The sequence below is a fragment of the Schistocerca serialis genome, chromosome 5, assembly GCF_023864345.2.
Source record: "Schistocerca serialis cubense isolate TAMUIC-IGC-003099 chromosome 5, iqSchSeri2.2, whole genome shotgun sequence".
Taxonomy (NCBI): domain Eukaryota; kingdom Metazoa; phylum Arthropoda; class Insecta; order Orthoptera; family Acrididae; genus Schistocerca; species Schistocerca serialis.
In genome coordinates, this window is record NC_064642.1 from 20,564,024 (window position 1) to 20,581,531 (window position 17,508).

General features: G+C 37.2%; 1 protein-coding gene across 2 annotated transcripts in view; it reads left to right on the plus strand.

Moving 5' to 3' along the window:
- The window catches only part of LOC126481139 (putative fatty acyl-CoA reductase CG5065), a 469,013-nt gene that overhangs the window by 384,519 nt on the left and 66,986 nt on the right, over nucleotides 1-17,508 (plus strand). For both annotated transcript variants that reach the window (XM_050104690.1, XM_050104691.1), the window contains exon 7: nucleotides 9,948-10,187. In XM_050104690.1, coding sequence (XP_049960647.1) covers nucleotides 9,948-10,187 — 240 coding nt within the window. The remainder of the gene's footprint in view (nucleotides 1-9,947; nucleotides 10,188-17,508) is intronic.

Here is a 17,508-nt window from a genome sequence, read left to right on the forward strand (position 1 = left end):
TCTTCTAGCAGTAATATACCTTTGCCATAACTGATATGAGTTTTGTTACGGTCTGATAGTATTTGGCCATAGTTACAAAAACCTTTTTTTGGATATTACCGATTGTTTTGTTGCATCACTTTTACTGTATGCGTTAAAGTCACGGCTTAACATTCCACTCTTATGTCCCATGTTATTCGAACATATAGATTCAGATTCGCAAGTCTCCGCTAAACACAGAATATCCATAATTGTCATTCAGTGAACAAGGATTCGGAAGTCACAAATGTGAACTTTTTCAGGTGCGATAATAATCTCCCTTACTGTAGTGTCATGCCAAAAAAAAGTTCGCAAATTAGCTTTATATCTCGAAGTAGGTCAGTGAATCAGATTATAAGGTCTAATTTATTTTCCTGTAAATTATTTGATTACATTTGTCTCAAGGAGATTGATTATGCATGATATTCTCCATACTGTTTCCACGCGGTTTGGAAGATTTGTCTCATAGGTGACTCAAATATTACTCATAACATCATTGGGTGAATTTTTAAAGTCATTTCATCTGTAGCTTGCTAAAAGTGCCAGTTGTCTTCTTTATTCGAAAAATGTGAGTGAAATAACGCTCCCATTTCTACCTGATTCTCCACAGAAACTAAGCACACCAAACGATACCGTAAAAGAGACTAGGAAGTTTGAATTACTGTTGGCGTACTATAACTATTTACGCTTTTTGTGGAAGCATGCAAGTGAGTTCGAATAGACTGTCGTTATCGTCACATATCGTGGATTCAGGCATGGACTTTCCTCAGAGGGGAGTGTATCAACGCTGCGAATGTGTACAGATAGGTTTTATACGGGTTTCGACGTGTTAGGGTGTGATGACCTATCTAAAATACTGCCATACAAACATTTAACATGAATTATAGCGTGTACATAAGTTTACAAAAAAAAATGGTTCAAATGGCTCTGAGCACAAGCGACTGAGGTCATCAGTCGCCTAGAACTTAGAACTAATTAAACCTAACTAACCTAAGGACATCACACACATCAATGCCCGAGGCAGGATTCGAACCTGCGACTGTAGCGGTCGCTCGGCTCCAGACTGTAGCGCCTAGAAATGCACGGCCACTCCGGGCGGCCATAAGTTTACAGTCCGAGAAAAAGTTAAGAAGTGAGAAACTCAATTTTTGAAATTATTTTCCAATAATTCGTAAACTATAAGGAAATTCTTTTAGCTCTGCGATGAAAATTGGAAAATATCTCAGACACTTTCAGCTAACGGCTTGGGTGATCACGGATTAACGGTTCAAAGGAGTCGTACTTATTATTACTGTTGCCAGTTCGGCCTTCTTGGTTTCGCTTTCGTTTGAAAATGTAACAGTAATTCTGAACACGTGTCGAATACTATGCAGTCATAACTACATTTTGATACAAACGTAATTCACGATTGCATAATACATTGCTCGACAAAAGAAGCACTCAAAAGCGGAGGAGTAAACGAACTGAAACTTAACGAGTTGAGAGAGTGTGCGATGTTATTTCAGTGATCACAGAATCGAGTCAAATTTACGAATAACTCGGCAGCATAAGCCCACTTAATCAGCGGGACTTTGCGTCCCCTCTGACCTGGATGCATCCACTGAATCAGTTGGGTAGTGCGTCGTAAGTCGTTGCACCCTGTCCTGAAGCAAGCTGGTCCACAACTATTCCAAATGGTCATTGACATCCCGGGTGTTGGCGCTGGGACTGTTGATATTTCTGAAAATATTGAGAATCCGATAGACCGATATTTAAAAAAGTACCGTTATCGGCTCTCGGTATATCGAAAAATCCATCAATATATCGACGTACCGCTTTATAAAAACATCGGCTGCTGATTGTAAATATATTTCCGCTTTTAGAGGTGTATATTCAGTATTGATTTATTACCAGACATCCTGTACATAAACAACACCCTGCTTATCTCCCTTAGAGCAAGAACTGAAACGATGCACGCTCACGCTTGCCGATAACCACTTTGCTAACAAGTGGAACTGGACGTAAGCGGCACAGTGAGAGGTGTCCGATGCGGCTGCTTTAGGTTTCGTCATATATCGGATTTTACGGAACCCATCATGTCGACTTCCCTGTTTTTTATTTCTGCCAACGCCAGCGACCTAGCAGTCGTAGTGTCAAAACTAAGTTGTGAAATTAAGCGTTGCAGTTTCTGATGGTAGCGCCGAGCTCCGAGCACATCGGCATTTCCCCTCGCACGTCTCCGTCCGCCGCAAAGCACCAGTCTTGCCATATATATTTTTGTTCATCATTTTCAGCAACTGTTTTTGTCAATACCGATGTGAAGAAGTAGCACAGTAGTTGCGCTATTTCTTCACATCGAAAATATTGTTGTTCTATCCAACCCTCCCTCCCTCCCACCTCACCCCCCCCCCCCCCCCCCCCCGTATGGTGGGTACGTGTGCCAAGCTACGTCCCACCATGTTTCTGGGTGCTTAATTTCCTTTTTGGTCAGCAGTGTAGTTCTAATTCATTTCCAGTTCCACAGTCTGTTGCAACAGGTTGTTGTTGTTGTTGTTGTTGTGGTCTTCGGTCCTGAGACTGGTTTGATGCAGCTCTCCATGCTACTCTATCCTGTGCAAGCTGCTTCATCTTCCAGTACGCACTGCAGCCTACATCCTTCTGAATCTGCTTAGTGTATTCATCTCTTGGTCTCCCTCTACGATTTTTACCCTCCACGCTGCCCTCAAATACTAAACTGGTGATCCCTTGATGTCTCAGAACATGTCCTACCAACCGATCCCTTCTTCTAGTCAGGTTGTGCCAGAAGCTTCTCTTCTCCCCAATCCTATTCAATACTTCCTCATTAGTTATGTGATCTACCCACCTAATCTTCATCATTCTTCTGTAGCACCACATTTCGAAAGCTTCTGTTCTCTTCTTGTCCAAACTATTTATCGTCCATGTTTCACTTCCGTACATTGCTACACTCCATACAAATACTTTCAGAAACGACTTCCTGACACTTAAGCCTATACTCGATGTTAACAAATTTCTCTTCTTCAGAAACGCTTTCCTTGCCATTGCCAGTCTACATTTTATATCCTCTCTACTTCGACTATCATCAGTTATTTTTCTCCCCAAATAGCAAAACTCCTTTACTACTTTAAGTGTCTCATTTCCTAATCTAATTCCCTCAGCATCACCAGACTTAATTCAACTACATTCCATTATCTTCGTTTTGCTTTTGTTGATGTTCATCTTATATCCTCCTTTCAACACCATGTCCATTCCGTTCAACTGGTCTTCCAAGTCCTTTGCTGTCTCTGACAGAATTACAATGTCATCGGCGAGCCTTAAAGTTTTTATTCCTTCTCCATGGATTTTAATACCTACTCCGAATTTTTCTTTTGTTTCCTTTACTGCTTGCTCAATATACAGATTGAACAACATCGGGGAGAGGCTACAACCCTGTCTCACTCCCTTCCCAACCACTGCTTCCCTTTGATGTCCCTCGACTCTTATAACTGCCATCTGGTTTCTGTACAAATTGTAAATAGCTTTTCGCTCCCTGTATTTTACCCCTGCCACCTTCAGAATTTGAAAGAGAGTATTCCAGTCAACATTGTCAAAAGATTTCTCTAAGTCTACAAATGCTAGAAACGTAGGTTTGCCTTTCCTTAATCTATTTTATAAGATAAGTCGCAGGGTCAGTATTGCGTCATGTGTTCCAACATTTCTACGGAATCCAAACTGATCTTCCACGAGGTCGGTTTTGACGAGTTTTTCCATTCGTCTGTAAATAATTCATGTTAGTATTTTGCAGCAGTGGCTTATTAAACTGATAGTTCAGTAATTTTCACATCTGGCAACTCCTGCTTTCTTTGGGATTGGAATTATTATATTCTTCTTAAAAGTCTGAGGGTATTTCGCCTGTCTCATACATTTTACTCACCAGATGGTAGAGTTTTGTCAGAACTCGCTCTCCCAAGGCTGTCAGTAGTTCTAATGGAATGTTGTCTACTCCCGGAGCTTTGTTGCGACTGAGGTCTTTCAGTGCTCTGTCAAACTCTTCACGCAGTATCATATCTCCCATTTCATCTTCATCTACATCCTCTTCCATTTCCATAATATTGTCCTCAAGAACATCGCTCTTGTATAGATCCTCTGTATACTCCTTCCACCTTTCTGCTTTCCCTTCTTTGCTTAGAACTGGGTTTCCATCTGAGCTCTTGATATTCATGTAAGTGGTTCTCCTTTCTCCAAAGGTCTCTTTAATTTTCCTGTGGGCAGTATCTATCTTACCCCTAGTGAGATAAGCCTCTACATCCTTACATTTGTCCTCTAGCCATCCCTGCTTATACATTTCGCACTTCCTGTCGATATCATTTTTGAGACGTTTGTGTACCTTTTTGCCTGCTTCATTTACTGCATTTTTATATTTTCTCCTTTCATCAATTAAATTCAATATTTCTTCTGTTACCCAACAGGTTACGTTTCGATAATGTAATGCACTTTCTTCTATCTTTCCTCGTAGTATTCCTTACAACATAAGAAAATTTCATTTCGCAGTTCTACTTATTAGGCTAGGAATTAAAGCACCAATATTGTTATCAACGTTTTTGTTACTACATGTACAGTAGTGTCATCATTTGAGCCACATGTTGGCAAACCCTGAGGGGCAGAAGATGATGATAGCATGAAGCGTAGCGTCCTTATGGTATTCATGCTGCAAGGCATTTTTAAGCCTCTGATTTTTATCACGGACTCAATCGTAAGAGGGCCGCCGGGGATCGGACGCGGCCAGAGAGTTCCATATCAGCGCAATCTCTCACAGATTACGTAACGCCTTCTTCCGAGAGTGCGGGGGGCTGCGTCTTCTATTGTGTTGTGATGTGTTGTGCATGAGACAATGGAAGCTCTTGCCAGGCGGGGACAGGTTTTACCACTGCGCAGAGCCCCCTGTGTCCTTGTTTCTGCAGTGAGCTGCAAGTACCATGAGTTCACTTTGCTTCTCCATTCTTTATTTACTGTTTCGTATTCAGAAAAAATAACAACCTCAAGCGTATCTTCTGTTGGGTTCAAATGGCTCTGACCACTATGGGACTCAACTGCTGTGGTCATCAGTCCCCTAGAACTTAGAACTACTTAAACCTAACTAACCTAAGGACATCACACACATCCATGCCCGAGACAGGATTCGAACCTGCGACCGTAGCAGTCCCGCGGTTCCGGACTGAGCGCCTAGAACCGCTAGACCACCGCGGCCGGCGTATCTCCTGTTCTTACCAACCACAGGCAACTATTGTTTGTCACGTTCACAAATCGCTGACAATAACAAGGATCAGAATTCTGAAAAGCATTCTGTTCGTACCACAGAAATTTTCTGCGGTTGTCCTAGGAATATTAGACTACAAAATAATGTGGAACTAAAAAGTCTGGAATTTTGTGGTAAGGTCTTATGGGACCAAACTGCTGAGGTCATCGGTCCCTAAGCTTACACACTACTTAATCTAACTTAAACTAACTTACACTAAGGACGGCACATACACCCATGTCCTAGGGAGGACGCGAACCTCCGACGGGAGAAGCCGCGCGGACCGTGACTAGGCGCCAAGACCGCTCGGCTACCCCGCGGGGCTTCGAACTAAAACAGCCGTCGCACCATTGCGAGTTTAACCGGTCCTTTTGTAAACGTGTCCCGTATCTGCACTAATTCATTTCATCAGACTGGAAACGAGTAACGTGTTTTCAGGAAGTAATATCTCGTAATCAACGGAGAAATCAGTAATAGGAATTGAAAAATTTCTTCATAGCTAAACATTGCTCCTTGTTCCTGTGAACGCGACTCTGGCTAAAACTTCGGTGAGCCAGATACTTGTGTCAGTGCTGTTTCTATTGTGGTGTGAATTCTGGAATATAACTGGAAGAAAAATAGTGCCTTCATATATTATGGTTGGAATGATTTCAAAGAGATAGTATCGACAGCAATTGAGAGGTATATACCACATAAATTAATAAGTGATGGTACTGATTCCCTATGGTACACAAAACGGGTCAGATCGCTGTTGCAGAAGCAGCGAAAAAACCATGTCAAATTTAAAAGAACACAAAATCCCCAAGACTGGAAAAGTTTTACAGAAGTTCGAAATATAGCACATACTTTAGTGAGAAATGCTTTTAATAATTTCCATAACGAAACTCTGTCTCGAAATCTGGCAGAAAACACAGAGAGATTCTGGTCATACATAAAGCACACCTGTAGCAAACGCAATCAATACCTTCACTGCGCGATAACAACGGTGAAGTCACTGATGACAGTGCCACGAAAGCACAGTTTTCCAAAACTCCTTCACCAAAGAAGACGAAGTAAATATTCCTGAATTCCAATCAAGAACAACTGCCAAGGTGAGAAACATGGAAGTAGATATTTTCGGTATCGCAAAGCAGCTTAAATCACTTAATAAACGCAAGGCTTCAAGTCCAGATTGTATACCACTCAGGTTCCTCTCAGAGCATGCTGAAACAATATCTCTGTATTTAGCAATTACATACAACCGTTCGCTCAGAGAAAGACCCGTACCTACAGACTAGAAAATTGCTCAAGTCACACCAATACCCAAAAAGGGAAGTAGGAGTAATCCGTTGAGTTACGGGCCCATGTCACTAACGTTGGTTTGGAGTAGGGTTTTGGAACATATACTGTATTTGAACATCATCACGTACCTCCAAGAAAATGATTTATTCACGCGTAGTCAGCACGAGTTCAGAAAATATCGTTCTTGCGGAACACGCCTAGCTCTTTATACACATGAAGTAATGAGTGCTATCGACAGGGGATGTCAAATTGACTCCATGTTTTTAGATTTTCAGAAGGCTTTAGACACCGTTCCTCACAACCGTCTTCTGATCAAACTGTCTGCCTACGGAGTATCGCCTCAGTTGTGCGACTGGATTCGTGATTTCCTGTCAGAAAGGTCACAGTTCGTAGTAATAGACGGGAAGTCACCGAGTAAAACAGAAGTAATATCCGGCGTTCCCCAAGGAAGTGTTATAGGCCCTCTATTGTTCCTGATCTATATTGACGACATAGGAGACAATCCGAGTAGCCCTCTTAGATTACTTGCAGATTATGCTGTCATTTACCTTCCTGTAAAGTCATCAGATGACCAAACGAATTGAAAAATGATTTAGATAAGATATCTGTATTGTGCGAAAAGTGGCAATTGACCCTGAATAAAGAAAAGTGCGAAGTTATTCAAATGAGTACTAAAAGAAGTCCGCTAATTTTCGATTACGTAATAAGTCACAGAAATCTGAAGGCTGTAAATTCAATTAAATACTTAAGGATTACAATTACAATTACAAATAACTCAAACTGGAACGATCGCATAGATAATGTTGTGGGTAAAGCAAATCCAAGACTGCGATTCATTGGCAGAACACTTAGAAGGCGAAACAGGTCTACTAAAGAGACCGGTTACACCACGCTTGTCCGCCCTGTTCTGTAGTATTGCTGTGCAGTATTGGATCCGCATCAGGTGGGACTGACGGATGACATCGAAAAAGTTTATAGAAGGGCGACTCTTCTGTATTATCGCGAAATATGGGAGATAGTGCCACAAATATGATACGTGAGTTGCAGTGTCAATAATTGAAACAAAGGCGATTTTCGTTGCGACAGGACCTTTTCATGAAATTTCAACCACCAGTTTTCTCCTCCGATTGCGAAAACATTCTGTTGGAACCCACCCACATACGGAGAAATGATCATCACGATAAAATAAAATAAATCAGGGCTCGTACAGAAAAATTTAAGTGCTCGTTTTTCCCGCGCGTCGTTCGAGAGTGGAACGGTAGAGAGACGGCTTGAAGGTGGTTCATTAAACCCTCTGCCAGACACTTTATTCTGAATAGTAGAGTAATCACGTAGATGTAGATGTATATGTAAAACAGGCGATGAAACCAAAAGTGTCAGTATTCCTCTAATATTACGATTTCAAGCTTTCAGTTCTGAGACGATCGTGGAATTTTATTTTTGTAGTCGGTGTAGAGTACTTAATTTTTGTTTGTTTTTGCCATCTACATCTACATCTACATGACTACTCTGCAATTCACATTTAAGTGCTTGGCAGATGGTTCATCGAACCACAATCATACTATGTCTCTCCCATTCCACTCCCGAACTGCGCGCGGGAAAAACGAACAACTAAACCTTTCTGTTCGAGCTCTGATTTCTCTTATTTTATTTTTATGACAATTCCTACCTATGTAGGTTGGGCTCAACAAAGTATTTTCGCATTCGGAAGAGAAAGTGGGTGACTGAAATTTCGTAAATAGATCTCGCCGCGACGAAAAACGTTTTTGCTTTAATGACTTCCATCCCAACTCGCGTATCATATCTGCCACACTCTCTCCCCTATTACGTGATAATACAAAACGAGCTGCCCTTTTTTGCACCCTTTCTATGTCCTCCGTCAGTCCCACCTGGTAAGGATCCCACACCGCGCAGCAGTATTCTAACAGCGGACGAACGAGTGTAGTGTAAGCTGTCTCTTTAGTGGACTTGTTGCATCTTCTAAGTGTCCTGTCAATGAAATGCAACCTTTGGCTCGCCTTCCCCACAATATTATCTATGTGGTCTTTCCAACTGAAGTTGTTCGTAATTTTAACACCCAGGTACTTAGTTGAATTGACAGCCTTGAGAATTGTGCTATTTATCGAGTAATCGAACTCCAACCGATTTCTTTTGGAACTCATGTGGATCACCTCACACTTTTCGTTATTTAGCGTCAACTGCCACCTGCCACACCATACAGCAATCTTTTCTAAATCGCTTTGCAGCTGATACTGGTCTTCGGATGACCTTACTAGACGATAAATTACAGCATCATCTGCGAACAACCTAAGAGAACTGCCTAGATTGTCACCCAGGTCATTTATATAGATCAGGAACAGCAGAAGTCCCAGGACACTTCCCTCGGGAACACCTGATATCACTTCAGTTTTACTCGATGATTTGCCGTCTATTACTACGAACTGCGACCTTCCTGACAGGAAATCACGAATCCAGTCGCACAACTGAGACGATACCCCATAGGCCCGCAGCTTGATTAGCAGTCGCTTGTGAGGAACGGTGTCAAAAGCTTTCCGGAAATCTAGAAATACGGAATCAACTTGAGATCCCCTGTCGATAGCGGCCCTTACTTCATGCGAATAATGAGCTAGCTGCATTGCACAAGAACGATGTATTCTGAAACCATGCTGATTACGTATCAACAGATCGTTCCCTTCGAGGTGATTCATAATGTTTGAACACAGTATATGCTCCAAAACCCTACTGCAAACCGACGTCAATGATATAGGTGTGTAGTTCGAGGGATTACTCCTACTACCCTTCTTAAACACTGGTGCGACCTGCGCAATTTTCCAATCTGTAGGTACAGATCTATCGGTGCGCGAGCGGTTGTATATGATTGCTAAGTAGGGAGCTATTGTATCAGCGTAATCTGAAAGGAACCTAATCGGTATACAATCTGGACCTGGAGACTGCTGTGACAAGAATTTCCGATTTTCTTTTGTCTTCGTTTTATTGTGACAAAATGTTCAACTAATTTCGTCATTACTTGACACCTCTTTATCTTTTAGATTTCGTCAAACGGAAAGATGAAATATTCAATAATTATTAATAACTAGAACACAGATTTTAGATGTAGCTCGTCAGCCGCTTTTACACTTTTCTGAGCGTCAATTCGCATACCACAGTACCCATCACAGATGGTGCCATTCGATTTTCTAAACCTTTATACAATTTTACAATGAGTTGGTAAAGCGTATGGATTTTATAGGTTGCAGGTTTCAATTACAATATGACAGCAGTAGCAGCTATTTTAAGAAAAATAAATTCTTGTGAGTAAACTGACTGTGTTGTGTGTGAACGTGTGCGCTAACGCCGGCTGTTGTCTGTTCGACAGCCCCAGCGAGGTGCCCGTGTACAACATCACGTCGTCGAAGGTGAAGCGCATGACGTGGAAGGAGGTGCTGGACTACGGCCGGCAGATCGTCTACGAGTACCCATTCGAGTGGACCGTCTGGTACCCAGACGGCAACATCCGCAGCTCCAAGCTCGTGCACAAGATATGCGTCATCGTCCAGCACTACCTGCCGGCCTACTTCCTCGACTTTCTCTTCTTGATTTTCGGCCAAAGAAGATTGTGAGTACCATTCCGTAAAACTGTCGACTAGAGGTGTATATAACTCTTCAAGGCAATGAAGATTCTATGAAACAGAGTAACCTTCAATTGCAAAACGTACCAATACTACGATGGTTGGAACTTTAATAGCGGCAGCTCGTACAAAATAGATACGTTTTTCAAAGTTTTACTGACCTTCAAAGCACTCACCAGCATTGTGTCTAATCCACCGCCAGCGACGTGGAAGTTGTAGGACACTCTTAGCAGTGCCTGTTGTGTTGACACTTCGAGCTGCGCGGTCTATTGCCCGACGAATTTGTAGCAGTTCTGAAGCGAATGCCGTGAGGTGTTTCCTTCAGTTTAGAAATCGAGTTGAACTGAAGAGGGCTTAAGTCAGGGGAGTGCAGAAGGTGGTATAGCACACAGCAACCCAGTCAGTCAAACAAATCACTAACAGCTTGCACTGTACGTGCTTGAGCATTGTCCTCCAAAATGATGGTCAGTTCCTGCATCACTTCTGTCTCTATGGTATTTATTTTTGGAATACAGCCTATGACCAGCTTAGAGACAGAAGTGATCACACTTTCTGCTGGACCTGACCATCATTTTGTAGGATAATGCTCAGGCACATACAGTGCAAGCTGTTACTGATTTGTTTGACTGATGGGGCTGCTAAGAGCTGTACCACCTACTGCACTCCCCTGACTTAAGCCCTCATAAGTTCAGCTCTACTTCTAACACTTCTAACACTTTGCGGCTTTCGCTTCAGAACTGTTACAAATTCGTCGGGCAATAGACCGCGCCGCTCGAACTGTCAACACAACTGGCACTGCTGTGAGAATCCTACGACTTCCACATTGCTGGCAACGGGTTATACACAATGCTGGTGACTACTTTGAAGGTCAGTAAAACTTTGCAACACGTATATATTTTGTAAGAGCTGTAAATACGTAGTTGCCACTATTAAATTTCCAACCTTCGTATAAATTTTATTTAATTTAGGAAAAAAAGAGTTCTGAAAGGCCTTTCAACAATGTAATCATTATTTTTAGCTCTCTACAATCAGTTATACTTTAGTTTAATATCACCATCTTCAAAACATTCAAAGTCCAATTCTCTTATTGCTTTATTAAACCTATCTGGTAAAATAATTTTCAATCTATTATCAAACTCTGTAAAAATTTTCCTTCCAAAATATTTAAATATTCACATCCTGTAATGTAATATAATTCATTTTGCGCTTACTCACCAATATTTTTAAACAAACCAGAATTGCTTTCATTATGTACCCCTTTCAGAAGAGAATCCATTTATATAGAATAAAAAATAACAATATTAAAAATTTTCACTTAAAATTCTATGCTGAACATCATATGTTAAATTTTTCTTACCATACATGACAATGTATGCAACTGTACCTTCAGAATTTTATCATCAAAAGTCTTAACTAATTTCATTGTAGCTTTCTGTGTCGCTAACACATTCATTCTCCTAGACATATTTATAACAAAAATTGGCTAATTCTCAATAAAACTGAAGGGATTAACTGGGACATCGTCACTCAGTTGAGTGACTCTCTTAAAATCGAGGAAAGCCTCATATGTTTTCAGATAATTATTTGGTAGATCAAGATTCCAAAATTCTCAAGGAAAAACTTCATTTCTTCCTTTTTTCACATTGATATTTTGTAAGTTAACATGATCAAACAAAGAAGACTGAATCAGTTGATTTTTTTTTCGATTAGTTTGGAAAACAACAAAAATAAAGTAAGGTGTACGAAATTCAGAAGAGTTATTATAATAAGTAATATCTAGTACAGAATTTCTTAATCCTCCTATCTGGCTATTTCAACTGTTTGTGAACCAAAGAAAGAAATTTGAAAAAGAAGACTGAATCAGTTGATTATTTTTTCGATTAGTTTGGAAAACAACGAAAATAAAGTAAGGCGTACAAAATTCAGAAGAATTATTATGATAAGTAATATCTAGTACAGAATTTCTTTATTCTCCTATCTGGCTATTTCAACTGTTTGTGATTCAAAGAAAGAAATTTGAATTTTTGGATTTTTTAATCTTTCTTCTTCTAGCTCTAGTGAATATTCTGGTTCATACTTTATGACAGGAACACAAATTTTCATACATTCCACTATTTTACCTTCTTTTGGAAGTGCATCTTTTATTTCAATTCCAGTATCTTTTTTATCAATGCCTCTAAGAATAGCATCTCCAGAATTTGAACTACAAGTAAAAATTACTGTTAAATCTCCTTGCCACATCACTTCTGTATAAGCTTTGAAGAATCCACCTAACAAATCTAGTGGAAAATGTACTTCATTTTTCTTACTTTTTATCTAATTACTAAGGATATTACCTTCCATAGTTAACTCATGGATTATAGACGAAGTTAATCTCATAAAGACAGATGATGAAATGAATGGATGTTCCACTATAGACAAAATATTGTTTCCTTTCTTTCAAGTGATGACTTTGAACAACTTTGCCACATAGTTATCAATTTATTTTTTAATGGATTTTCCGTCATATGATGGATAATCTGTATCATCAGCTCTGATAATACTAAAACTTATGTATAATTGTGCATGCTTTGGATGAACCCATCTATCTCCAATATTTATATTAATCTTCATGTTCTTATTAGGAACATTTAGATTATTTTTACCCTTCTCTTTCACAGGGAATGAGTAAAACTGATAACTATCACTTTTGCGCATGATTTAATAAGAATAAATTTTATTAAGACATTTCTAAAACAACTGTTACATAAGAACCATTAAAAGTCAATCAAATTGTCATTTTCAACAGTTATAGTTGTTTCTAAATTTTGAATTTCACCAAAAATACGAATATTTATAGGATAATGTGGTTCTTGACTTATTGGTCCACCAAATTCTGCATTAGGCTTGAATGAGACAGTAATATTAGTTTCTCAATGACAATGATCAGCATGATTTACAAACATCCCCTCAGCCAAATTAAAATTTATATTTATTAATTCAAATGGAGTAATTTCAGGAACATTGTTAGCAACAGCCTTTTCATTAGCTTCAAATCCAAGCACACTTCCAATACTATCTTTTATATCCATATGTAACTTAACATCACTCTCAATGACAACTCTGTTTAAAATTTCGTCTGCTTTAATGAAAATATTTGTAATTTTTGAATGAATAAATTTTTCCAAGTTTTTTAAACTATATTGACCAATAGGAATTTCTATTGTTTCGCCATCACAATATAATTTATTACGTCTAGATGTAATATTTGGAGTTAAGAAAGTTGAATAAAAACCAACCAGTGCAACATTACTAAAATTGTCTCATAAAGGTAATGTTAATCGTTTTTTAGAACAGACAAATTACCAATAAATTGAAGTAATCTAATCATTTACTATTTAAAAGTTTATTTAATTAAATGAATACTGATTGGGAACCAAAAATAACAATTTCAGAGAAGAAATAGAAAAAATAAACATGTTAAACTTTTACCAAATGTGCAATCATAGGACCAACTGGTTGTGAAAAACCTACATTAATGATTGACAATTATATTCTAGTTCCAGGATGGTAGAATTGGAATAAAAGTAATCATTTGTACATTTATTCTAAAAGTTTAGATCAACTGAAATATCGAGAATTTATAAGAAGATGTGAAAAAATTGAAGTTAAGTGTAACAAAAAAAAATACTACTTTTATTGAAAATAATGAAGAAATTATTTCATTAAGTCAGTGTCAAGAAAACTCAGTAGAAGTATTTGATGACTTCATTCATGAAAATGAGGATATAATTAGAGAATATTTTACTAGATGAATACATAAAGGACTAAATTACTTTTATTTGGCTTAGCCATTTTCAAAAATACCGAAACAGATAGTCAGAGATAATCTTAATTTTTTAAATATCGTTAGATAAGACGACACAAATTTAAATCATATTTATCATAAGTTTATTGGAGGTGATCTAAAGTTTGATGATTTTAAAGGAATGTGTTATAAATGTTGGAATCATCGATTTTGATTTTTTATGATAAACATAACTAGAAATCCAGATTAAGTTACGTTCAGAAATAAAATACAACATTTTATAAATTTTTAATAATTTTTATTTCTAATGGTGAAACTCTGATGGCGTTTTACCAGCATATATAAATGAATTTAAAAAAGGTTTTGGTTATATAATAGAATATGCAAAATTAGAAAAAGTAATGAACATTATACTAATTGCCTGTGGTCTGATAAAGAAGCTACAGGAGGTCCATATGCATGTGGTTGCTATTATTTCGATAAGAGTAAAATGAGAATGAATTTACTTACTAATTTTTATAAACTTAAATGTTAAACATAAACATTAAATGCAACATTAAACATAAATGTAAATGTTAAACATAAATGTTAAATGTAAAAATGTTTTAATTAATGTTTATTCAACTCTAATAAATGTTTGCAAAATATGATCCAGAAGTTGTTAAAGCAGCTAGGTGAAATAGAAGAGTAAAAGAACAGTTAAAAGAAGAGTTAAAAATGGAAGAAACTACCAAGAACAAAGTATGAAAAATATAGAAATGAAGATCAACCAGTTATTGATGCAACTGAAAACGTTAAACAAGGTATCAAAGGATTAGGTGATATTGTTTTGAAAGTTATTGAAGAAAATAGAAAAGTTGAAAAGCAGATCGTTCCTTATTCTCATTATCAGTTAGAAGAATTTAATGATATACCACCAATTAAACAATATGAAAGTCCACAACATGACTGTACTTTAAGTGAATCAGAAATCCATGATTTAGTGACAAAGTTTGGAGAATAGAGAGAGAGAGAGAATAAAAAGGATAAAAATGTTAAAAAATACATGTAAGTCAAAGAATGTTAGAATATATATGAATCACAGTGAAGATAAAGTTTTTGGGTTAAGACCTGTTGGTTCATTTAAATTCGTTGGTAAATTATCTGTAACATTTAATGGAGATAAATTAACTATTGGTGATAGGACATATGAAGGTACATTGGATTATAAATCTTTTAGCTGAAAAACAGATAGTTATGGAAGATTACATTATTTACAGATTCTGATTTGTTAAATTATGCAGATATATTATACAATTCAGAAGCGTTATATTATGATAATAATCCAAATAAAATAAAAACGAGTAGAGGAAATAGATACAAATATTTGATAAAGGAAATTATAGATGACTTTTTTCCAGCACTCAGACAAAAAATTAGATCCTTCATTGCAAATTGAAGTTGGTGATGGCTCAGTAAAAAATGTTCAAAAAAACCAATCGAATATGCCTGGATGAATGACACCCATAATTAATTGATAGATTAGTTGTGATACATAGGGGACAGTTAGCTGGAAATGAAAATTATCACAATGAAAAAATGGGGATAATGCAGATGTTGACAAATAAATATAGTGCTTTCGTCGTCAACAATCCAAAAGGAATCCCATATTTGATCAGAATTTTGAATAATGTTCATCATACATGTTCGAAAAGTGAAAAACATGGAAAAGGATTAGTCAACTGGATTTTAAATAATGAACCAATGCCTGAGATGCATCTACTGGGTTTTAATTACTGAGGGCCTTTCATAAAGCTAGAAGAAAGATTAGCATGTGAAGATCAAGGAATTAATCCATTAGATGAAGCTTGCAAAAAACATGGTATTGCCTATCATGATCATAAGGATTTAGAAAAAAGACATAAGCTGATAAAGAACTTAAATTAGCTGGAAAAGAAAGGCTGTATCCAAGGGTTGCAACATTTGGAGAAAACGTTGCAGCCACTGCAGATAGAGGCATTATGTATGGATAGAGAAAATGAGGTATGGCTTAGGTGTGGATGACAATGGTTGAGTAATGTAAAATATATTAATCCTTATAAATTTTTATCTATATAAATAAATAACTTACCAAATGGAAAGACTAAACCAAAATCAATTAAATTTAAACTGAACAATTATCAATTAAATAGTATTGAGTCATTGTTAACTGAAGTGCAAAAAAGAAAGAAAGATAAAAACTGGTGGTAATGTACTGATCAGACTAGGTATTCCTGTTGTGAGAAAGATTATTGAATAACTAACAAAACTTCTTTCTTCATCACTGTGATTGCATTTACTTATTTTTTTCTTCTGCACATTTGACACACAAAAGAAACAGCAGTTTTTCATTTATTCTTACATGCAAAACAGGCTCATACAATCCTCTAGGGGCTAATACTTTACATTTTATAAATCCATATCACTTTTAGTATAATATCTTGGACTACATATATTCTTTTTCAAGTTGCATAGTATTGTACAGTTGGATAGAGGCTGCATACATCATCATGTTTTATTTTTGTGCAAACACCATCAGCTTTAGCTCTTAATGTTATTGCATTTGTTTGACCACCATAAAAAGCATCCCTTGGATTCAATGGTTCGACAACTTCTGGTAACTGTTTCAATTTTTTAAGTTTTTTATACTCTGCTGAATTAAGCCAATCACATTCACATATCTCTGCGAATTTATAGCCATTTCGTATTTCTATGCTTCTTGTTAATGTCTTTTGATGAAGGTCATCTATTGTTTCTTTGTAGCTATGCAAACTCCAGCAATGGTTAAATAACAGAACACACCTATATTAGCTGTTTCTAGACATTGTTGTCTCAGTTCTAAACAACTTCTTCTCAAAATATCTACATCAGAATTACAGTACCTGTTAATTTCTTTCTTCATATTGAACACATAATTTTCTTAAACTCTTGAACTGTGCCATTTGACAAATGCTTCTCTATCTTTCGGCTTCACAGTATTAACACAACAATATTGAGCATTTGGAATAGGTCCTATGTAATTTTCATTTTCTTGTGTATTGAACAAATGAGGGAAAGAAGCCTTTCTTCAATTCTTTCAAATCAAAAGTTTTTGGAAAACTACTAATAGGACCATGGACAAAGTTACTGCTATCTTTAATTTTTATGCCTAACTGTTTGATCTCCAATAACATCAATTTAGTTCCTGTGTAGTTGGTGTATGGCTTTATTGTATTTTCAACACAGTATTTCAAAATAAACTGGGAACGTTAACCTTCTGTTTGGTGAGCTATAAATGTGTGATAATTGTTATTTTTTTTCAGATATCATCCTACAAGAGAATTCATCATTTGTCTTAAATTTATAAACAGTATTTCTATTAAAATTTCAACAGTTATGAGATTTGGAATATGTCTTCCAGTTTCTTGAGCTGCTTCATAGTCAAACCACATGTATCTCTCAGTATAGCTACAGTTCACTCTCTTAGGGAATCCATCTTCACAGCATTTAAACTGTTTACCAGT